Source organism: Hemitrygon akajei, chromosome 5 (genome assembly GCF_048418815.1).
Source record: "Hemitrygon akajei chromosome 5, sHemAka1.3, whole genome shotgun sequence".
NCBI classification, from domain to species: Eukaryota; Metazoa; Chordata; class Chondrichthyes; order Myliobatiformes; family Dasyatidae; genus Hemitrygon; species Hemitrygon akajei.
The window spans coordinates 125,622,854-125,646,208 of NC_133128.1; the positions used below are offsets into that span (position 1 = coordinate 125,622,854).

The 23,355-nt window shown below is 41.3% G+C and overlaps 1 protein-coding gene across 2 annotated transcripts in view; it reads right to left on the reverse strand.

Moving 5' to 3' along the window:
• Positions 1 to 825: 825 nt before the first annotated feature.
• Positions 826 to 23,355, reverse strand: part of LOC140728157 (protein FAM117B-like) — a 231,214-nt gene continuing 208,684 nt past the window's right edge. For both annotated transcript variants that reach the window (XM_073046414.1, XM_073046413.1), the window contains exon 8: positions 826 to 9,809. In XM_073046414.1, the coding sequence (XP_072902515.1) occupies positions 9,500 to 9,809 (310 nt within the window). In that variant the 3' untranslated portion in view covers positions 826 to 9,499. The remainder of the gene's footprint in view (positions 9,810 to 23,355) is intronic.

Below are 23,355 nucleotides of genomic sequence, written 5' to 3' on the forward strand. Positions count from 1 at the left end.
CATGTACTGATCCAGGCTCTAAGTTCGACACCCTTACCACACACTTCAAACTATCCGAACTATCATACCTGTTATTTCGATTTTGCCTTTCAATATTTTGACATCTACCATCCATTCTTCCCCTACTGCCCTGGGGCTCCAGTTCTCTGCCCTCTGCAAAACTTGTTTAAACTCTCCTAAGTAGTATCAATAAACCTCCCAGCCAGGCTATTTATACCCCTTCCAGTTCAGGTCCAACCCAATACTCACTTACAGGCCACCCCTTCCCCAGAAAAGGTTTCAATGATCCAGGAACTTGAAATCCTGTCCCCTGTACCCTCTCCACAGCCACTCATTCATCAGTATTATCACCCTATTCCTACCTGAAATAGATGGGAGGCAAAATAACTACTTAGTTTTATGCAAAGATTACAAATTGGTAAATGTGTGCAGTGGGATTGTGTATGCCTATTCACAAGAAACAAAAAATATAAACATAAAGCATGCAGCTAGGAAGGCAAGTGGTACGTTACTACAGGAAGACTGGAATACGACGACGGGACCATCATAGCAAACAGTATAGAATGGCTTGCAGAGAGTTACAATGCCAGAAGTTTAAGAATACCAATTTAAAAAGTTCTTCGCATTTTATGATCTCAACAGTCAAAGCTCAGAGAGCAGCAGTAATCCTTTAGTCTGTTACAAACCAAACTGATGTAAGGCAGAGTTAATTCTGTCTTTGAAAGTGCATCAGCAAAATTGTACTTAAATCAGAAAGGAATAAAAACCCTTGAAATGGAACATTTTACAGCAATAGGAAAATGAAGACACAAAGTTACCCAGTAAATCAATTTAATATGAGCCAATTCTACTTTCCATCAAAGTGCAGGAATGAAAGACAATTCTGCCAAGAGAAATTGAAACCACTACTTCTACTGTCATTGAGGCAAATAAGATTTAATTCCAGATATGCTAAGACAAGGTTAGACAAATTGAGATGTATGCAATGTGCACAACAGCAAAATATTTCTGTTGATTCAGGAGTTGCTAACTAACATCCTGTTAATGTTGACGTAATTCAGTATTTCAAATTTACTTGAAGTTTCTCAAGGTTTGTAATTACAGTTGAATGTGGGGACCCACATAAAAATATCATATGAATCTAATGCATTTGAATGATTTGCATGCAGTTACAGGCTGCAGTGTTGAAAATCCAAGTTTATACAGTGAAAGGTGGGATTAACAAGCAAGATGGGGATACTCAAGAGCTTCAGACATAATCAGGGAAAAGACAAGTTTCCTAAATGGATGTGGGCACCACAAGTGAGCTGACCTTACTTCTATCCAATGACCACACACCTATTTTCATGTTTAAGGGTCACTGGGCAGCAGTCATAATTGGAAATTCAGAGAACAGGTAGAGGTCACTTTTAATGAGGCCTGTTTCCTCCAGTGGTTGTAGATTCATAGATTGCAAACTATGTTTCAGGCCTTACGGAGAACTATCACTATTTGCACAGTGGTGCAGCTAATGAAATGTTATTATGCAAGAATATTGTTATCATTGCTGTTACAGGTTTAAGTCTACTGTTTATTACTGGGAGAGCTGAGAGATTTTCTCCTCCATCACTGAGGGAGCAGAGGTGTGATCTCTAATCCAGATATCCTGGCTGGAAGGTAACTACATCATGTAAGGATGGTCCATTGTCAGTGGTATGTATATGCCATGTATACATTGCATGTTAATAATCACCGTCCATGCTCAAACAAAAGCAGAGAGTAACCCCTCTATGCTTTTAGTGAAGATATATCATCTGGTCACTATGAGATGCAGTTCTGTACTTTCTTGCTTACCAGCATTAAATCATCATCTTTTACACAGGCTATGGTCAGCTCCTCTGACATAACAGCAGTAGTGGCATCACAACCATGACCACTCTTACCTCAGTGCACAGCACAAGCTAGAACAGGGCGTGAACAAAGAGCTCCTACTATTATCTATGCCCACCAAAGGCAGCTGCTGGCTCCCCTGAATAATACCAGCTACCTGCACCAACTAAAACTGAGATTGGACTGCATATTTTCCCACAAGCAGCCATTGCCAATGAAGGCAGAAATGAATCATAAATCTTTGTGCGGCAGCTTAATGTAAAGAACCCTCTCATACATTCATCTTCAACTGTCCCAGAGGAGGCAGGAGAAAATGTTGAGAAGGGCTGAGAAAGAAGATAAACAAACAATGGAGACTCTTTGTGGGATCAAATAACAAGAGATCAATAAAGAAAAATTCTAAGCCAGTCAACACATACAAAATGCTGGTGGAAGGCAGCAGGACAGGCAGCATCTATAGGAAGAAGTATAGTTGACGTTTCAGGCCGAGACCCTTTGTCAGGACTAACGGAAAAAAGAGACGAAGTGTCTTGGCCCGAAACATCCACTGCACTTCTTCCTATAGATGCTGCCTTCCGCCAACATTTTGTGTGTGTTGCTTGAATTTCCAGCATCTGCAGATTTCCTCATGTTTGAATTGTAAGCCAGTAGCCAGTCTCATAAGCAAACCAATTGCAAAGTAGTTATTAAGTTAGGAAAATCCCAAAGGTGTTAAAATTAAATTCAATATAGTTCCTGGCTGAACTCTGGGAGTAACAGCTGCCTGCCTGTCTTTTTGGGCCAAATAAGGCTGAGTTTCTCTGCCAGTGAGCATCATATTCCTCTTCAGACTTACAGTGGAACATTTATAAGAAGTAAACTATAGTACAAATGGCAGTTTAATTTCTTCCTGTCAAAATGTTGGAGTTATCAAAGAATTGATTTATTAGAATCACTACAGTTGACTTCAAGGATGGAGTGTCAGAATAAATTTGAAGTAGAAATGCACAGTACCCATCAAATATTACAAATGCAAGAATATTTAAATTCATTGGCTAAGCATACCAAACCTCAGGATGCAAAAAGTATTATATCAATGCAAATTCTTTTTCTCCCCCCTATAATCTTGAAAAAGTACTGAGTTTATAAAAAAAAAAGACCCATTGTTAGGTCAACAGATCCAGTGTGTCTCGAGTATGTTAGCTTAATGCATTGAGTAGATTGCTGCAATAGTTTACCATGAAATTCAAGAGAGCATTTCTAGATGCAGTACATAAACCGTGGCACAAGAAAAAGGTTTAGAAAATAGACATTACAATTACTATATAGCTTTCCCAAACTTCTATAAAAGCCAAAGCAATTTTAAGACATCTTAAACACTGAAAATTGACTTAATTTATCCAGCCTTTACAAAGGCTTCTTTCACATGAGAAAATGAATCAAAATTGGAAAGATTTAACCTTCTTATCCCAATGTTTTGCTTACCGCTCTTTCCTCCAAAACCAAACTTTATAGGGCAGCAAAAACTACTATTTGAAGAGAAATTCTGATATGAAACTTGAGATACGACTCTCTGTGGAACATTTATATATCAATTTTATTAGTTTATAACAGTCCAGTCATCATAGAGGATACTGTAAATATCTTGCTACAAGTTTAATTATCTATTCAATCAGAATAGGTTCGGTAATGACAGAGGAGATATCAATTTCTTTCTGCAGGGTGGTCTTCCAACCTGCTTTGAACAGCCTAATGTGGATTAGAGGAAATTTTAAAACTGAAATATGAATGCATAAAGCAAATAAACAACTTCAGTATTAAGTAGTAACAACTTCTGATGGGACAAGTGTTCATGTATTCAATTCACAGTGCAACTGAATAGGCACACAGGAATTGAAACAGTTCTTAAAAGCTTAGCTTTCAAATAAAGAGAGTTATTTCCTGTGTTCATATAGAAGAATCTTCAGAAAAGTGGCTATATTTTGATAAGGAAGATGTCATACCACAGCTTGGAATGGAAAGACAGAGAAAGCAAACAAAGAAGCACAAACATGCAGCAGAGCTGGACTGGCTAGACCAGGAGCTCACAAACCCGTGGTATACATATCCGTGGAGCATGCAAGACATCTGGCAGTTTGGAAGAGAAATTATGAGATGACAAAGCTTGTAATGCTATTGGTATTTACACTCTTGACATGCAAATTCATAAAGTGGGTCAATGAATGGTCTCACCAATGCCTGCTGCCTATTTTGTTGTTAGTGAAGCTGACATGTAGGAGGGGTTGGGAATGCAGTCTCGTGCTTTTTGTTCTAGATGGGATCTAGTCTGGAGGGATTAAAGCCCATTGCACAGATGGCTTTAACTTCAAAACTCCAATATGTATCATCCTGTCACTAATATTAATTTTGAAAAAAATCTCAACTTGGTATTTAAATTTCTTAAAATCCTTTAGTGATATTGATTAAAAAGAATGTTGCCAACAATAGTTTTAAAGTTGATATTAGCAATGACAATGGAGACAAAGTTGATAATGATTCTAGTGTGAGGTTGGAGATGGATGTCATGGAAAGAATAACAGCAAATTGAGTGAAGGTAATGGAAGGGGCATGTGGATGTTGTAGTGAGACTGATGATGCTCAAATTATCATGACAATGTGAAGTATAATCAAAGCTCTACACAATATAATGCTTTTGAGAAATATAGTAAGCAGTGCCAATCTGGCAGGGAGATCAAAAGAAGCTGTGAGAAGTGTGGAAAGGTGGGAAGATTCTACGTAAACACTTGCTCTGTTGCCAAACAGAATGTTAAATCAGATGTTTTGACTGATATGAAAGTGACTCAGAATACAAAATGTGATGTGGGTTTTGTGGCAAGAGATTTGTGATCAAGTTTGCATTAGATCAAGGTGTGGGGCATAGCCATACATGTGATTTCAATGATGAAAAAAAGCATCAGTGTAAGAGGCAAGAATGTGAGGAAGGATAGGGCCTTCAGTGTTCATAGTATAAGTTGAGGTGGTTATTGGAATTGAGGAATTAATAAAAAGGACAGCAAATTATCACGTTAATTACCCAAGAGCTGGGCACTAATCTAATAAACAGAGGAAGACAGCGGATTTCAGTCATGGTGATGGGGCAGTAGGTTGTTTGAACCTTGTGGTGACATGCACTGACAAGGCTACTGTGTCCTGCGGTAATGAGAAGTGCAAAGTCATTGGAGATAACTTTACAAATGATAAGCCCTTGGTAGAGATGAAGACTTTACTGATGAAAGGCATGAGGAGGACAGAAACAAAGAGGTTATGAGCTCAGATAATGATAGGATTAGTCACAGTACAGATATGGACAAAACTGAATCAGACAATGATCAGACAGAACATCATTTTATTTGTTTGGATAGAGCATCAAAGATAATCATATGGACAACCAGGACAGATATTGTCATGCAAGGTTATTGCTATTCAGAAGAATGCTGGTAGAGGTTTGCAACTGATTGGTAGATCAGTATGCTCAGGTTTGGGAACTTCTAGACTAGTTACAAGAACAAAAAACAGTTTGTGAAATTGGACCTGGCCCTTTCATTACCTTAGTGAAGGATGAGAAATAGAAAGTAGCTCAAAGAATTATACAGTGTCAACATTCCCAGGTTTTCTTCCATACACAAAAAGAGGTAACTAAAGAGAGGGGATAGAGCACAGAACCCATTTTGTTCTAGACAGTGGTTGAGCTATATCATCTATAATGGATACAATACTGGTTAACCAAACACAGTTAATGCTGCTATTGCAACACCAGGGATCCAGCTGAACTTTAGTTGCTGTTTTGCAGAGCTTCTACATACTCTCCATGAGTGTGTGGGTTTTCACCAAATGTTCGTTTCGTTCCATTCCAAAGTGTGTCAGTAGGTTAATTAGCTATTGCAAATTACCCCTTAATCCATAGGTTAATGGGGGAAAAAATCAAAAGGGAATTGTTTGATACATTGGAAAGAAATAAAGAGAGGGAAAAAGACTAATGGCATTACTTTCCTGGGAGCCAGCATCTCCACAATGAATCAAATAGCCTGTCATTCTAAGAATACCCAGGCAGTTGAGTGCATTGAGTTTGTATGTTTCTAATTCCACTGCTAATAATACACAGTGCTCATTTCTAAGTAACCTGGTTGTAAGCAGTTTTGCAGCTTTTAATTAATGTCATTAAATATTTAGTTTCTATGGAAACCTAACTTTCAAATACAATTAGTTAAAATACTACCCCAAGTTAATGCTCTGTAACAGACTCCAAATAGTAGCTCCGCCCCACATCATCAAACATTTTTGCAGCAGTAAGACCCCTCAACTGGAATAAAAACAGAAAATGCTGGAAATATTTAGTAGATTAGACTGCATCCATGCAGAGAGAAGCAGAATTAACAAATTGGCCCAATGAATGAACTTTATTGATGGATTTGAAACATTTTTCTACTGATGACATAAGTGTTATACAAAATGTTCCAGCATTTTTTGTTTTCCTTTTGGCTTTCCAAAATCTACTCCCTTTTTGCCTTTTGATTCCTCAATTGAAGCCATTTTGAACTAGATCTTCACAAGATACAGGTCCTTTTTTAATGTAAATCTGCAAGAGATCAAATTCTAAGCCAAATGCTTTTGCTTCATCACACACAGCCTGAAAACTATTTAAGATGTTAATCTTAAAGCTACTTAAGAATTGCTTCAGTAAAAATGAGCATCGCTGCAGAACATATGGAAGTCAATGCAGTGTGCCTTCTCCCCCAGTGCTGCCATATTTATTCAGAATTGGCATTTGCCGTATTTACACAAACTGGTAAAGGTCTTTTGATGTGAGTAAGAACTTCTCATATGTAGTATTAGCTACAAGGCTTATGGTCAGAATATTTAAGTAAATAGTATTTGGGCATATTGAAGTCAGTGCTCATCCACATATCAAAGGAGAGAACACTCTTGTTAATATCTTGATGCCAACTGCTGCTGTGTAACCCAACACCCCTTCTCCTGAACTTTAAAAATTTGACCATTTTATCAGTCACAGCCATGACTGCTGCTCACAATGCTTTTGAGGTTTGAAAAAGATCCCCAAGGCTTTGTGATAGATGAATGCTACTGACAAAACTCAATCTCCAGAATCTTTAGGAATGACTGAAGAGACAGCACTTTACAGCCCCATCATCTGTAATTATAGTGTGCATTCAATGTATCTAAAACACAAGAATTCTGATACACTGACTGACCCACAATGCTAATTTACATAATTTATGTGACATCAAGCAAATTTCTAATCACAAAGCTAATGAACACTACCTATGAAGGGAACGTGAGACAGTTAATGCAGACTGGTATTTGTTCTGGCATTTACAATGGTGCTACAAAGTTTGTGAACCCTGTAGAATTTTCTCTCTTTCTGCAATAATATGGCCTAAAATGTGATCAGATCTTCACACAAGACCTAAAAATAGATAGAGAACCCAATTAAGTAACACAAAAACATTATACTTGTTCATTTATTTATTTATTGAGAAAAATGATCCAATATTATATGTATTTGTTGGAAAAAGTATGTGAACCTCTGGGGTAATGCCTTCTATAAAAGCTATTTGGAGTGAGGTTTTCCAATCAATGAGACTGAAGGTGTGGGTTGTAGAGGTGCCCTGTCCTATATAAAAGACACAAAGTCAGGTTACTGACAGAGCCTGCTCTTCTCAAGGAAGATCTGCATGAAGCTGGAAAAGGCTACAAAAACACTTCTAAAGACCTGAATGTTCATCAGTCCACAGTAAGAGAAATTATCTACAAATGGAGAAAACTCAGTACTGTTGCTACTCTCCCCAGGAGTGGGCATCCAGCAAAGATCACAATGCAATGCTGAAGGATGTGAAAAAGAATCCAAGGGTAACAGCTTGCAGAAATCTCTAAAACTTGCTAAACTCTCTATTCATGTGTCCACTATTAAGAAAAACACTGAACAAGAATGGTGTTCATGAAAGAATGGTGTCTGAAGAAAACATTGCTGCACACCTCAAGTTTGCAAAAGACCACCTGGAACAATGTTCTGTAGACAGGTGAGACAAAAGTTGAACTTCTTGGGCAAAAATTCACGAAAATGTAATATTGGATCATCTTTCTCAATAAATAAATGAGCAAGTTTAATGTTTGTTGTGTTATTTATTTAATTGGATTGTCTTTATCTAGTTTTAGGACATGTGAAGATCTGATCACATTTTAGGTCATACTTGTGCAGAAATAAGAGAAAATTCTACAGAGTTCACAAACTTTCTAGCACCACTGTAACTATATGTTGTTTGGTCTGTATTTCAATGATATTTGTTCTTGTTGGCAAAAAAGTCAGCCTAAATAATCTACATGATTAAACATCTATGCCATAATCATCTAAATAAAAAGCAGCCAAGAACCATTTATCATTGCTTAACAAGAAAGCAGGAGAAAGAGTGAACTCATGGCTCTTGAGACTAAGTTCACCGCATTCTTTAACCTGCAGGTACTACTGGAAATTGCAACACCACAGTACAAACCATTCATATGATTTGCTCAATGTATTTCCACAGTTCTGAGGATACTGAACATTTGAAATAGGGAGGGAACTTTCTTTGTTCTCTGAGCAAAAAGCCTATACATCGCAAAAGCTTTCCAATGATGAATCATTTTTAAACTTAAGGAGTGCTTGTTCCCAGTGAAAAACAATTAAAAAAAACACCTTTTAAACTTACGACATTTAGACTAAAATCTCTGTGGATATTAAGCCCAAAATATAACCTCAGTTAGCTTGCAATACACCCTGAGCAGAGATGAAATCCAGCTGTTTTCATGAGAAGCAAGCACACCATTAAAGAACAGCAGAGACAAACAAAGTAAGGGACCGGTGTTATACTGTTCCATAAGCTCAGGTTGCAATGATGTGATCATAATAGTCCACAGTTGATAGGCAGAAAAAGCAGAAGGCAAAAAGCCTCAACACTGTTTCACTTGCTATCCCAGACTGGTAATATGCACAAAGAACAACCTGCCACGATCTTGGAAATTCTTTAGTATACCTGAATGTGTTTTCTCTTGTGAAAGTGGCCAGTGATGTAGTAAATATACACAACCACAAATGAAACAAGGAAAATTTCCTGAGAACAGAACTACTGTAGCACTCAAGTGGCTTCCATTTGCCTTTGATTAACTTGGAAATGTTAACCTTATATATAATATATATATAATCTTTATTTAAATGTAAACAGAACAGGAACCATTAAAAGATATGGCTCCACAGAGGAAGGGGAAAATAGTGACAGCTGTGGTCCTTTCAAGTAACATTTTTGCCCAATCACCTTGTGCCCTTCCACAGATTAGTCTTTAGTCTTTGTGCCCATCGAGGGGAAAATACTCCACACTAAAACAAAATGTTAAACATCATGCACCTAACAAGATCATCCCCCTTTGTGAAATGGTCTCGAGAAAGGCATTTCCTTAAAGTTGCTGTTGTTGGTTTTGATTGGACCCCTTGACCCACCCTCCCACCACCCTACCCCTCCCACCTCCCCATTGAATGTACCCTGGGCTGGAAACCTTATTGCCAAGTTGCAGATATGTGATGCTGCTGTAGGTTTCCCCAGTGAAGGCCAGCTTCACTGGTTCATTTCTCCAACTCTTCTGTCTGTGCTGAATGCTGGTGTACTGAAGACTGCACGTGGCCCATGCAGGTGCCTCTGGAAATTCTGTCTTGCTCCAGATGTGTTGGCAGCGGTTGTGCAAGAGATACCGTCGGTATGACTGCTGCTGGGACTATGATGCTGTGATTGGAGCTCTTCAATGTCAAATCTTGCGTAGGTAGAAGTGGCTTCAGGATGCTGACCAGACAGAAAGCAGAACCGCTTTTTGGTATAAAGTTCACTTTGTTTTTATCTGGGCAGAAGAACTGGGGAATTTCATGCAGCTGCTTTGGTCTGAAATTAAGAACATGTAGAATTAGGCAAAAGAATTAAAAAAAAAAAAAATTCAGCCTGTCTTCAAAGTTAATCAATAGAAAACTCATTTCCAGTGCAGGTCATAGGTTTCAGTACAAGGTCAGCCTTGTCGAGGATGGACTGAGCCAAGTTAAAGAACCAAATGCTTAATGTGGACATTTCTGTGAGCTAGTGGGATAGTCAATTTACCCACTCAATAGATCACTAAGCCACGTCACTGTTCAAAGAGAATAGGCAAGTTCTCCACTGATTGAATTGCATTAGTCAGCATTTAAGCGCTGTATTAAGTAGTCAGTATTAAACCAGCGTTAATACGGATGTGGAACCCACCTCACCAGCTACTACATACATGACAGCATCACTTCATGTACATATAATCAGCCTATGTATATGACAGTTACTTGTACACTATGTTTTATGGGATTACTCTTATAATTTTACAGTGGATCCTAGTTAATTGGGTCATCCATTAATCGAGGCAGCCACTTATTTGGGACAATTCTTACAGAACAGCAACTAATCGCAAAAATAGCTAGGATTCCCTTCATTGATTTGGGACACTATGCCACAATTGGGACAAGAAGACTGTTGCCAAACACTTTCTAACAAACATCAGTTACTTGTGTGGCCATTAAGACACTACACGGTGCTTAGAGCGAACGGTTTTTAAAATAGCATCAGTTGCGCGTTTGTGTTCAAAAACCAGCGATTTTTGTCACTGATAGTTGACAAGAAACATGCAGTAAGACAATTTGAAACTGTTTAGCTAACTGTAGTTTCAAGCATTCCAGGCTTGGAGATGCAAGAAATGGGCAGGTGTGAAATGAAACAATTTCACTACTTCAACAACTTAGGGACTGAACCATAAAGTATTTGAAACTATCAACAATCTTCTTGAATGTTACAATGAAAATGAAGATATGGAGAATGGGATTAACAAATCCATTATATGAAGGTAGTCCATTATATACACTAGGGGTCTGTGTTGATTTAGTTCACCTACAGTCAATCAGAAGAACATGCAGCATACACTGGATGAACTCGATAACTATTAAAAACTATAGTTTTATAGTATTGTTAGTGTTTTTATTTGTTCTGTATTTCATTTAACTACATAAATTTTACTCCGTTAAATGGTAGTTTGCCATTTGTATACCTTTTAACTATTTAAATGAAACTTCAGCCCTGTGCCCCTCCTCCACCACTCTCCTGTCTGGTGGACCTGGTCCTCACTCTCAATAATTTCTCCTTTGGCTCTCCTACTTTCTTTAAGCCAAAGGTGTAGCCTAGGTACTTGCATGGGTTCAAGCTATGCCTACATTACTGTTGGTTATGTGGAACAGCCAATGTTCCAAGCCTATACTAGTATCACTCCCCAAGTTATCTACGTTACGTTGTCAACTGCATTGGTGTTGCTTCATACACCCATGCTGAAGCTCATTGGCTTCATCAACTTTACTTCCCACTTCCACCCTGCTCTCAAATCTACCTGGTCCATTTCTGACAACTCCCTCCTCTTTCTTGATCTCTCTGTCTCTATCTCTGCAGACAGTTTATTGAATGATATACCTAAAAAACACACTGATTCTTATGGCTACCTAGACTACCTTTTCCCACTGTCACTTGTAAAATTGCCACCCCCTTCTTCAAACCTTCCTCCACCATCAATGCTGCCCCTCAACTGCATCTCTTCCAATCCGTGCATGTCTGCCCTCATCCCATCCTCTGCCGTCTAACAGGGATAAGGTTCAAGCTCTGCAATAATTCTCTGCAACTTCCACCATCACTAATGGGATCCCACCGCCAAGCACACTCCCCCCCTCAATTTTCCACATTCTGTAGGGATTGCTCCCTCTGTGACCCCATTCTCCATTTGTTCCTACCTACTGATCTCCTGCCTGGTACTTATCCTTGCAAGAGGAACAAGTCACTAAACCTGTCCATACACCTCCTCCCTCACTACCATTCAGGGCCCCAAACAGTCCTTCCAGGTGACACTTCACCTGTGAGTCTGTTGGGGTCATCTACTGTATCCGGTGCTCTTGGTGTGGCCTCCTGTATATTGATGAGACCTGACATATGCAGGGAGACTGCTTCCCTGAGCACCAATGCTCTGTCTGCCAGAAAAAGCAGGGTCTCCCAGTGGCCACCCATCGCAATTCTACTTCTCATTCCCATTCCAACATGTCAGTCCATGACCTCCTCTACTGCTGCAATAAGGCCATACTCAGGCTGGAGGAGCAACACCTTATATTCTGTCCAGGTAGCCTCTAGCTGATTGCATGAACATCACTTCCTCAAATGATCAGTAACTGCTCCCCCCCCCCCCCCCCATCATTCCCCATTCCTGTTTCCTTCTTACTTTATCTCCTCACCTGCCCATCACCTCCCTCTGGTGCTCCTCCGCTTCCCATCCTACCCTCTCCTTATCAGATTCCCTCTTTTCCAGCCTTTTATCTCTTTCACCAATCTACTTCCCTGCTCTTACTTCACCCCTCCCCACATCCCGGTTTCACCCATCACCTTCCTCTCCTCTCCACCTTCTTACTCTCTTTTTTTTCCCAGTCCTGACAAAGTGTCTCATCATTATTCTTGCATTTTGTTAACAGTCTCAATGGGACTCCCATTTATTTCTGCCACTCCCTTCCATTCTACATGCAACACCCTGGTAAAGATTTTACTGCTAATGTTGCAGGTATTTCATGTAATAGTTTTCTGTAGAAGCAGTGTGTTCTGCTGGTAGTATTTGGGTTACCGTTAAAGATAAGGGATGCTTAGGAATGTTCTTTCATCCAGTCAGGAGGGTGGAACTGGGAGAAGGTTCTAGAGAATGCTGGGGGAGAGGTTTTGTGACAGATACTGAAGTGGGTTGAGGGTTTTTTTTGGCAGGAGAAGGAGAGAGAAGAAGTTTGAGAGAACTGGCTGTAGGATTTGATCTGATGGAGCCCAAGAGGGGGATCGATGAATAGGATTTGGCACCACCAGTACATCGGACAGATCGGCTTTTGGAAGACTTGAGCTCCAACCTGTGCACATTTGACTGTTTATGATGATGATGATGTGCCCTTTTGATTTTTTCTTTCTTTTCCTTAATAACTCTTTGATTATGTTAACATTCATAAACATACTTCCTTTATAATTGTATACAGTGTATGGTCTGTTATTTCTTGCTGGTGGGAGATTGCACGGGAGCAGTAAGTTACACAGTATTTACACTCACCCGGGTTCGGGTGGGCAAGGCGTCCAACATCACAGAGTTGGCAGGACCAAAGTCATATTGACCGCAGACGTACAGAGTCTGTGAAAGGTGGTTTTCTCATCACCGAGTCTGTTGGCTGTTTGCAAAGGGCTAATGAGCTGCATCACTAAAGATGTCTCATAAAAAGGGTTTCATACACAATTGTTGGTCATATTTTTTGCTAATTTAACACCATATTTTCCCTACTGGGGGAAATATACAAATGTATCATCAACATTATGCTGTGTGACCTAATAGGGCAGCTACTTAACGTGGCTGCAAGAATTCAGAGGTCAATTATGACCATAAGTATACAGTAAACCTCTCCAAATGTTCTAAAGAACTTCCACCACATACAAGGAAAAAAACCAATACGTGGTGGAATACCGTTCAACATGAAGCTCCAATATCACCCTAAAAGCTTGCTGTCTTCCAGGACAAAGTAGATCACTTGTCTAGCACCTCAACAGCATCTTGAAATTTCACTTGCTAACACAGCTGCAGAGTAGACCAGACATCTTGTCAAGGATTCCCATTGGCACCTAATTAATCTGTGACTTCTTCCATCTACAACAGCAAGAGCAACAACTCCATGAGAACACCATGACTTTATAGTCCTTTTCAAGTTAAACGCCAGTATGAATTGTAAGTCACTTGCTTTTCATCCTGTAAGCCTCTACCTACCAGTGGACTGGAGAGCTGAAAGATTGCATGCATGTTCAAATGAAGGTGGAATAATCACCTCAGCAGATTATAGTCAGTCAGCTTCAGTGGTAGTGAAGTAGTAGACCTGGATAAAATTGTCACTCGGACAAGTGAGGATTAATAAAAGGAGGCCAGAAAGAATTTGTTTCAGATAATCTGAGGCATGTTTAGCTAACTAGGAGACACATGGGACTGTAGATGCTGGAAACTGGAGCAACAGATGATCTCCTGGAGGAACTCAAAAAGCCAGTCACCATTGGGGGGGGGGGGGCAGCAGAGGAGGAACTATCAATGCTTTGGCTCAAACCCCTGCATCAGGACTGTGAATGGGGAGATGAGATGGCTAGTATAAAGAGGAGTGATGAGATGAGAAGAGGTCAAGGTGATTAGTTGATGGAGGAGGATGCAAGGTGACTCAGGTTGTGCCAGGTAGGGAAATAGCAAGTGAGTGATAGCTAGAGGTAAACAAGGAGAGAGGAAAATATTGAGAGGCTAATGGAGAAAGGTAAGGGGAGGGAGTGTGAAAGTTGAAGACAGCTAGACAAAGGGCTCCCAGTGCTAGAGTCTGAAAAGTAAAGGAGACGAGAATGGACACTAATAGAGGAAAGGGGAAAGGAAGATGGAACCAGAACCAGGCAGTGCAGGTGGTAAGGAGCAAAGGAAAGAGGACAAAAATAGCAGGAGCAGAGAAGGATTAAAGGAAGGGAAATAATAGAATGGAGGTGAAGGATCACCTAAAATTGAAAAACTCGATGTTGATGCTGTTCAGTTGCTGACTATCAAAGTGGAATAGGTTGTGTTGTCTGCAGGTTGCATTGGGCCTCACCTTGATGATAGAGCAGGCAAAGCATGGAATGGGAAGGACAATTAAAACAGCACATAACTGAGATGTGGTCTGGTGACTGCAGATCAAGAGTAGGTGCTTAACTTCTCCAACATTCACAACCTTGTTACCAAACAGCAGGTAAGGGCGAGGTCTGGCAGACACCTGATAGAGGGAAATGAATAGTTGATGTTTCAGCACAAGATCCTTCATGGAAGGGAATGGAGTAGGAAGGTGTGCAGAGGTGGATGACTGTGGTAGGTGGATGGTGGATGAAACTAGAATAGTGTGAGGGGACAGGAGGTGATGGCTGGAGAGGAGGGAGCTGATGGGAGAGACAGTGAACCATGGAATGGCGGGGGAGAGGCGGGAAGGGTTGGGAACCAGGCTGTGGTGATGGACAGGATGAGGACGGGGAAGGAGAGAAGTGGTGTGAGGGCCACCAGAATGGGGGAAAACAAAAGAAAAAATAAGAGGAGCACACACAAAATGCTGGAAGCATCTATGGAAAAAAAGTACTGTCGACATTTCAGGCCAAGACCCTGACCTCAGTCCTGCTGAACTCCTCCAGCATTTTGTGCCCGCAGCTTGGATTTCCAGCATCTGCAGATTTTCTCTTGTTCTTGCCTGGTCCTGATCATGGACCTCAGACAGAAATGTTGACTTTTTATTCCATTCCATAGATGCTGTCTGAGTTCCTCCAGCATAAAATCATAAGATGCACCAGCGGAATTAGGCCATTTGGACCACCAAGTCAGCTCCACCATTTCTAATTTTCCTCTCAGGCCCACTCTCTTGCCTTCTCCCTGTATCACTTCATGCCATGACCAATCATAAATCTATCAACTTCTGCCTTAAATACACATAAAGGCAGCCTCCACAGTGGCAAAGAATTCCACAGATTCACCACCCTCTGGCTAAAGAAATTCCTTATCTCCATTCTAAAAGGACGCCCCTCTATTCTGAGGCTGTCCCCTCTGGTTTTACTTTCCCACCATAGGAAAGGACACTTTATCAAGGCCTTTCACCATCCGATAAGTTTTAACGAGGTTATCTTCCATTCTTCTGAATTCTAGTGAATACAGGCCCAGAGTCATCAGATGCTTTTCAAATGCCAATCCATTCAATCCTGGAATCATTTTCGTGAACTTCCTTTGAACCCTCTCCAGTTTCAGCATATCCTTTATAAGATAAGAGGCCCAAACGTGCTCACGATATTCCAAGTGAAACCTCACTAGTGCTTTAGAAAGTTTCAACATTACATCATTGCTTTTATATTCTAGTCCTCCTGAAATGTATGTTAACATTGCATTTGCCTTCCTCACCACAGACTCAACCTGCAAATTAATCTTCAGGGAATCTTGTACAAGGACTCCCAAGTCCCTTTGCATTTCAAGTGTTTTGTATTTTCTCTCCATTCAGGAAACAGTTAATCTTTTTATTTCTTCTACCAAAGTGCATGACTGTACACTTCCTGACACTGCATTTCATCTGCTATTTCTTTGCCCATTCTCCTAATCTGTCTAAGTCCTTCTGTAGGCTCTCTACCTACTAACCTACCCCTCCAGCTATCTTCACGTTGCCTACAAACTTTGCAACAAAGCCATCAGCTCCACCATCCAAATCACTGAAATATAATGTAAAAAGAATTGTTCCCAATACAGACCCTTGTGGAACATCACTGGTCACCAGCAGCCAGTCAGAAAAGGCTCCCTTTATTTCCACTCTGCCTCCTGCCAATAAGCCACTACTTATATCTATGCTAGAATCTTACCTGTAATTGCATGGGTTTGTAGCTTGTTAAGCAACCTCATGTTTGGCACCTTGTCAAAGGCCTTCTGAAAGTTGAAGTACACAACATCAACCAATTCTTCTTTGTCTGTCCTACTTGTTACTTCTTCAAAGAATTCCAACAGATTTGTCAGGCAGGATTTTCCCTTGAGGAAACCATGCTGACTATGGCCTATTTTATCATGTGCCTCCAAGTACCCTGAGACCTCATCCTTAATAACTCTCAACCACTGAGGTTACACTATCTGGCCTACAGTTTCCTTTCTTATACCTTGCTCCCTTCTTGAAGAGTGGAGTCACATTTGCAATTTTCTATTCTTCCAGAACCATTCCAGAATTTAGTGGTTCTTGAAAATCATTACTAATGCCTCCTCCAATCTCTTCAGCCACCTCTTTCAAAACTCTGGCATGTATACCATCTGGTCCAGGTGACTTACCTACCTTCAGACTTTTCAGTTTTTCAAGAACTTTCTCCCTAGTCAAAGTAACTTCACACGCTTCATGCCCCCGAAGTTCCACCATACTGCTGACTTCCACAGTGAAGACTGATGCAAATTACTTAGTTCAGCAGCTATTTTGTTGCCCCAGCATTGTTTTCCAGTGGTCCGATATCCACTCTTGTCTATTGTTTTTACACTTTATGTATATGAAGAAACTTTTGGTGTCCTCTTTAATATTATTGGCTAGCTCACTTTTGTATTCTATCTTTACTTTCTTAATGACTTTTTAAGTTGCTGTTGATTTTTAAAAGCTTCTCAATCCTCTGACTTTCCACTAATCTTTGCACTATTATCTGCCCTCTCTTTGGCTTTTATGTTGGCTTTGACTTCTCTTGTTAACCATGGTTATGTCATCTTTTGTTGAGAATACTTCTTCCTCTTTGGGATGTATACATCCTGTGCCTTCCAAATCGCTTTTAGAAATTCCAACTGTTGCTGCTCTGCCTTCATCCCTGCCAGTGTTCTTTTCCAATTTATTCTGGCCAATTCCTCTCTGATGCCTCTGCAATTCCTTTTAATCCACTGTAATTTTGATAAATCTGACTTTGGCTTCTCCTTCTCAAATGTCAGGGTGAATTCGGTATTATAATCACTTGCTTTTACCTTAAGCTCACAAATGAATTTTAGTTCACTGCACAACACCCAATCCAGAACAGCTGATCCTTTTGTGGGCTCAACCATGAGCTACTCTAGAAAGTCATCTAGAAATCTAGAGCCATCAGCACTCTAGAAATCCCCCCTGCTATAATTCAGTACCAATCCACCTGCATACTGAAATCCCCCATGACATTGTAATATTGCCCTTTTGGCATGCATTTTCTATCTCCCGTTGCAATTTGTAGGCAACATCCTTATTGCTGTTTTGGGGTCTCTATACAACTCCCATTAGGGTCTTTTTACCCTTACAGTCCTTAGATCTATCCACAATGATTCACCACTTTCCGACCCTTTCTCACCTTTTTCTAATGATTTGTTTTCACTTTTTGCCAACAGAGCAATACCACCCCCTCTGCCTTCCTGCCCATCTTTTTGATACAATGTGTATGATTTAAGCTCCCAGGTACAATCTTTCAGCCTTCATTCCACATTGCCTGCCAGGCATCCGAGGTATCACAAATCCTGGCACCCAGAAGGCAACATCCCATCTGGGAACCCCGTTCTCACTCACAGAGCCACCTGTCTGTTCTCCTAACTAATGAATCCCTATCACCTTTTCCTTGCTGTTTGCATCACAGAGGCAGACTCAGTGCCAGAGACCTGTTATTGAGGCGGATGGCAATAGGGGTACTCTGCACTGGCTCCCTAACCCCTTTCCCCTTTCTGACAGTCACCCAGTTCCTTGTGCCCTGCACCTTGGGTGTAACTACTTCTCCATATGTCCTGTCTACCACCCCTTCAACCTCCTAAGTGATCTAGAGTTCATCCAGTTCCAGCTCCAACTCTTTAACACGGTTTGTTAGAAGCTGCAGTTGGATGCACTTCTCACAGTTGTAGTAGCAGGGATGCTGGATGTCTTCCTGCCTTCCCACATCCTGTAAGAGGAGAATTGTACTCCTCTTACAGGAGTATTGTACTGCCTGTCAGTGTATGTGCTCAAGATCTCCAGGGTCTGTAGAATCTCTTCTGTGTATGACCTCTTCATACCTACCACTGGACTATAACACCACAAACACAATCACCTCCCAAGTTGTCACAGATCTTACCACATCAGACAATCTCTCCTGCACAACCTCGAACCTGATAGTACCCAGTGCCACACTCCCTATGATACCTCTAAACCAAGATCCACAAACCTGTCACTATTTCCCAATTCCGACCCCGTCTCCTTGCCCTACCTACCATCTCACTTCTCCATTCTCAGTCATAATGCAGGGCTTCAAACTACAACATCAACAATTCCTTCCCCAGCCCCTGCAGAGGGAGCTTGACCCCCTGAATAACTCCAGCAGATTACTGTTGCTTCAGCTAAGACTTTTTAAAAGTGAAGTAATAGAATGTTAAAAAGGATGACAACGATGTTGAAAGTAGTTTGATGTTCTATGTACACACTTCCAAGACATTTGGTACAGTACCATTCGCTAAGCCTATCAGTAAAATAGAAACTTGTGGAAATAACAATGTGGATTAGGGACAGGAAGCAATTGCTTATCAGACTGGGCACTGTAAAAGTCAGTACCAGATCAATGACATGTATTAGTGATTTGAAATGAAAAAGAAGATTGGTAGCTCAGGTTGGCTGTTTTGTTTGTAGGGTTGTTCGCCAAGCCTGGAGGTTAGGTCACAAACTTTTCATAACCAGTTGAGGTGACATCATCAGTGCACAACTGAATGTTGCTTTTGCCAAGTGCTCACATTTATATTGGTCTGACTCATTCTGATTGGTTGACTGTTGTGCTGGTGGCTAGACTCCACCGGGACCTGGCCAACTGGACAGGTGAGTGACCTCTGCTGACCTATATACCAGGCTATATACCAGGCTGTGAGCACTGGTGTCCTCAGCTCACTCTTCGGCCCTGGTGCTGTTGACGTATAGGTTTCTAAATTGTATCTGGTTCAAGATGCTCGTTGAGAATCAAGCTTCTAAGAATTCCCTTGATTTCTTGTTTCATGCTTCTGCTTGAATTTTTGTAGTTTCCCAGATGAACTTATGCCCTTCTTGATCTTCATGTACTGAGTTGAGTAACAGGATTGTCTCCTCACGGCTAGCTCACTGCTCCAACCACACAAAATAATGGTAGCACACAAACCCAGCACAACCATCAGGATGCTTGCATTGAAACCCAAAGATCCAATAGCCCACATGGAGAGAACACACATAGTATATCAAATCTAATGTGGAGACTGGCCCAAACATTATGTCAGACAGATGAGGACAGAACTATCCATGAGACCATATGAACATCATAAAAGGTTATCTGCAATAAGTTACAGATCGAGGTAGTCTGAATGACGAAAGTGATGGTCCCACAGGCTGAGAGAGCAACGTCATGTCATAAATCACAGACGATCAGCCTGCTAGCACCTTCTGAGATCACACTTCATTATCAGCCATTGTGTCTGCTAAGATCATATATGAAGCTTTATCTCAGCATCACATTCTTGTATGAACCCCACTTCCCTAGATTCCCCTAACAGTCAAAGAATCAAGCTAAAATGATTTAAGACACCACCCCTTCAAGGCACTCCTTGAGCTGAATAAAAAAATACATATCACCTTGATAAAATAATTCCTTCTCATCTCAGTCTGAAGATGGCCGACGAGGGTTGGGCAGGGGATATTGTCTACATGGCAACACTTTCCTGATAAAACCAGATTAAGACACAAGGAATCTATGGAGACTTGTTAGATTGGTGAAATGGGATTCATTATTAGAAATAGATTTCCAAGATGGCGGCGCGACGCAGCTTGCAGTGGCCACTCCGGAGCTGATTATCTGTTATTTGTGAAGTGGGGTGCTGTGCGCAATCATAATCGATTGAAAACGGACATGGGAGCATGGAGGAACATGGGGAAATTTCCAGGAAGACCTTCTTCGTTGCTGCTGCTGCTGTGAGGTCCGGTACCTCTGCTGGGAAGTACCGGCCCCCAGTCCTTGGGGTCGCGTTGCCGATGGCCGTTGGCGGGGCCGTCTTAATATGCTCGGCAGAGGATGGTGCTTGGAGAAGCTGTGCCGGAGGGGATGGTCGTTGGCTCGGAAGTTCGACAGACTTGACGGACGGAGTCCGCTGCGGTCAGGTCACTTTTGGTGTGTGCTGCGTCTGCAAGGCTGGGTTCGACGGAGCTTTCGGTGTGTGCTGTGTCTGCAAGGCTGAGTTGGGCGGCGCCATGGAAGTCCATAGCGGGGGTATTCCCTTCTGCTGCCGGCGTGGGATGGCGAGTCTGTCGGGACCCTGGGGACTTGTGGAAACTGTGTAGTGATTTCTTTTGAACTTATAGTCCTTTAACATCTTTGGACTATTTTTACTGTGCCCATGGTCTGTTTTTTTTAATCAATTATGCTATTGTTTGCACTGTTGTAACTATGTGGTTTTGTGCAGGTCTTGTAGCTTTAGCTTTTGGTCTTGTTTGGTGGATTTGGAGCTCCTTTCCGGGGAACGCGCTAAGACGGTAGTGCGATATTAATACGCAGCAGCCTCTCTGGACTCTAGATTGGGGATTGCCAAACGTTATGTGGATTTTCTGGTGTAGTCTGTTTTGTCATATGCTTTTGTGATATCATTCTGGAGGAATGTTGTCTCATTTTTTAACTGCATTGCATTTGTGGTTTCTAAATGACAATAAACTGAATCTGAATTAGTTAAGGGAACAGAAAGGATGTTCTGTGGAATTACATTCCTGGGTGGTATGTTGCCTCCTGACATCTTGGATCAAGGCCTCAGCATTCTTAAGTGGGAGGGTGAACAACTGGAGTTTGCGGTTCATGTAGGTAGGAAGAGTGACGAAGTTCTGCAAAGTGAGTTCAGGGTGATAGGTGTTAAGTTAAAGAGCAGGACCTCCAGGGTTGTGATCTCAGGATTGCTACCTGTGTAACGTGCTAGTGAGGCCAGAAATAGGAAGATTATACAGTTTAACATCTGGCTAATGAGTTGGTGTAGGAGGGAGGGAATAAGAGGGAGTAAAATTTTTTGATAATTGGGCTCACTTCCAGGGATGGTAGGACCTGTACAGGAGACAATTTGCACCTGAACTGGAAGGTTTGTTAGTGTTGCATGGTGGAGTTTAAACTAGAGTTACAGGGGTTTGGGAACCAGAGTGCCAGAATAGATAGTGGAGAGGTTGTGGAGACAGATATTGTAATGACATCAGACAAAGTCGGAATCAAAAGGTTGAGCAATGAGAGACTAACGTCCTGAGCTGTGTATATTTCAATACAAGAAGTATTGTAGGAAAGGCTGATTAGCTGAAGGATTGGATCAACATATAGAATTATAATACTGTAGCATTAGTGAGACTTGGTTGCAGAAGGGGCAGTACTGGCAGCTTAATATTCCAGGGTTCTGTTGTTTTCGACACAACAGAGAGAGAGAATTAGAGGAGGGGTGGCGATACTAGTCAAGGAAAATGTCACAGCAGTGCTCAATTCAGGACAAACTGGAGAACTCGTCTAGTGAGGCTTTATGGGTGGAACTGAGTAATAAGAAAGGCATGACCACATTAAGGGGGCTATATTACAGACCACACAACAGCTTTAGAGGAACAAAAATGCAGGGACAACAGACTATTGTAAGAAACATAACTTGTGATCACCATGCCATTAGTTTCAAAGTAAATTAGCAAAAATATAGGTCTGGTCTGCGGGTTGAGATTCTAAATTGGAGAAAGGCAAATTTTGATGGCATCAGAAAGGATCTGGCAAGTGTGGATTAGGACAGGCTGTTTTCTGACAAAGGTATACTTGCTAAGTGGGAGGCCTTCAGAAGTGAAATTTTGAGAGTACATAGCTTGTATGTGCCTGTTAGGATAAAAGGAAAAAATAACAGGCGGAGGGAACCTTAGTTTTCAAGAGATACTGAGGCCATGGTTAAGAAAAAAGGGAACTGTATAGCAGGTAGGAACAAATGAGGTACTTACGGAGTACAAGAAATGCAAGAAAGAAATCAGGAGGGCTAAAAGAAGGCATGTGGTTGCCCTAGCAGATAAGGTGAAGGAGAATCTTAAGGGATTGCAAGGGACAAAACTGGTCATCTGGAAGATCAGAAGCCAAAAGAGATGGTGGAGTTCTTAAATGGATTTTTTGCATGGGGTAAAGGTAAATTTTATAGAAATGAGGCAAAGCAGCATCAACTTCATGGACTTGATACAGATTACAGAGGAAGAGGTGTTTCTGTCTGAGACAAATTAAGGTGGATAAGTCCCCAGGGCCTGACAAGGTGTTCCCTTAGATCCTGCGGGAAGCAAGTGCAGAAATTGCTGGGGCCCAAGCAGAGGTACTTAAATCATCATTTTAGAGGCACACGAGATACCAGAGGATTGGATGATAGCCAGTGTTATTCTACTGTTTAATAAAGGCTCTAAAAGTAAACCAATAAATAATAGGCCAGTGAGCCTGACATCAGTAGTGGGAAAGTTATTGGAAGGTATTCTAAGGGACCAGATATGAGTATTTGGATAGACGGGGACAGATTAAGAATAGTTAGCATGGCTTTGTGTGTAGTAGGTTTTGTCTAACCAGTCTTACAGAGTTTTTTGAGGAAGTTACCAGGAAAGTTGATGAAGGCAAGGCAGTGGATGTTGTCTACATAGACTTTCGCAAGACACTTGACAAGGATCCGCATGGGAGGCTTGTCAAGTGGACAGTGAGGAAGGGTACCATGGCTTGCAGTGGGATCTGGACCAGCTGGAAAAATGGTAACTGGAATTTAATGCAGACAAGTGTGAGATGTTGCACTTTGGTAGGACCAACCAGGGTAGCTCTTATACAGTAAATAGTAGGGCACTGAGGGGTATGGTAGAACAAAGGGATCTGG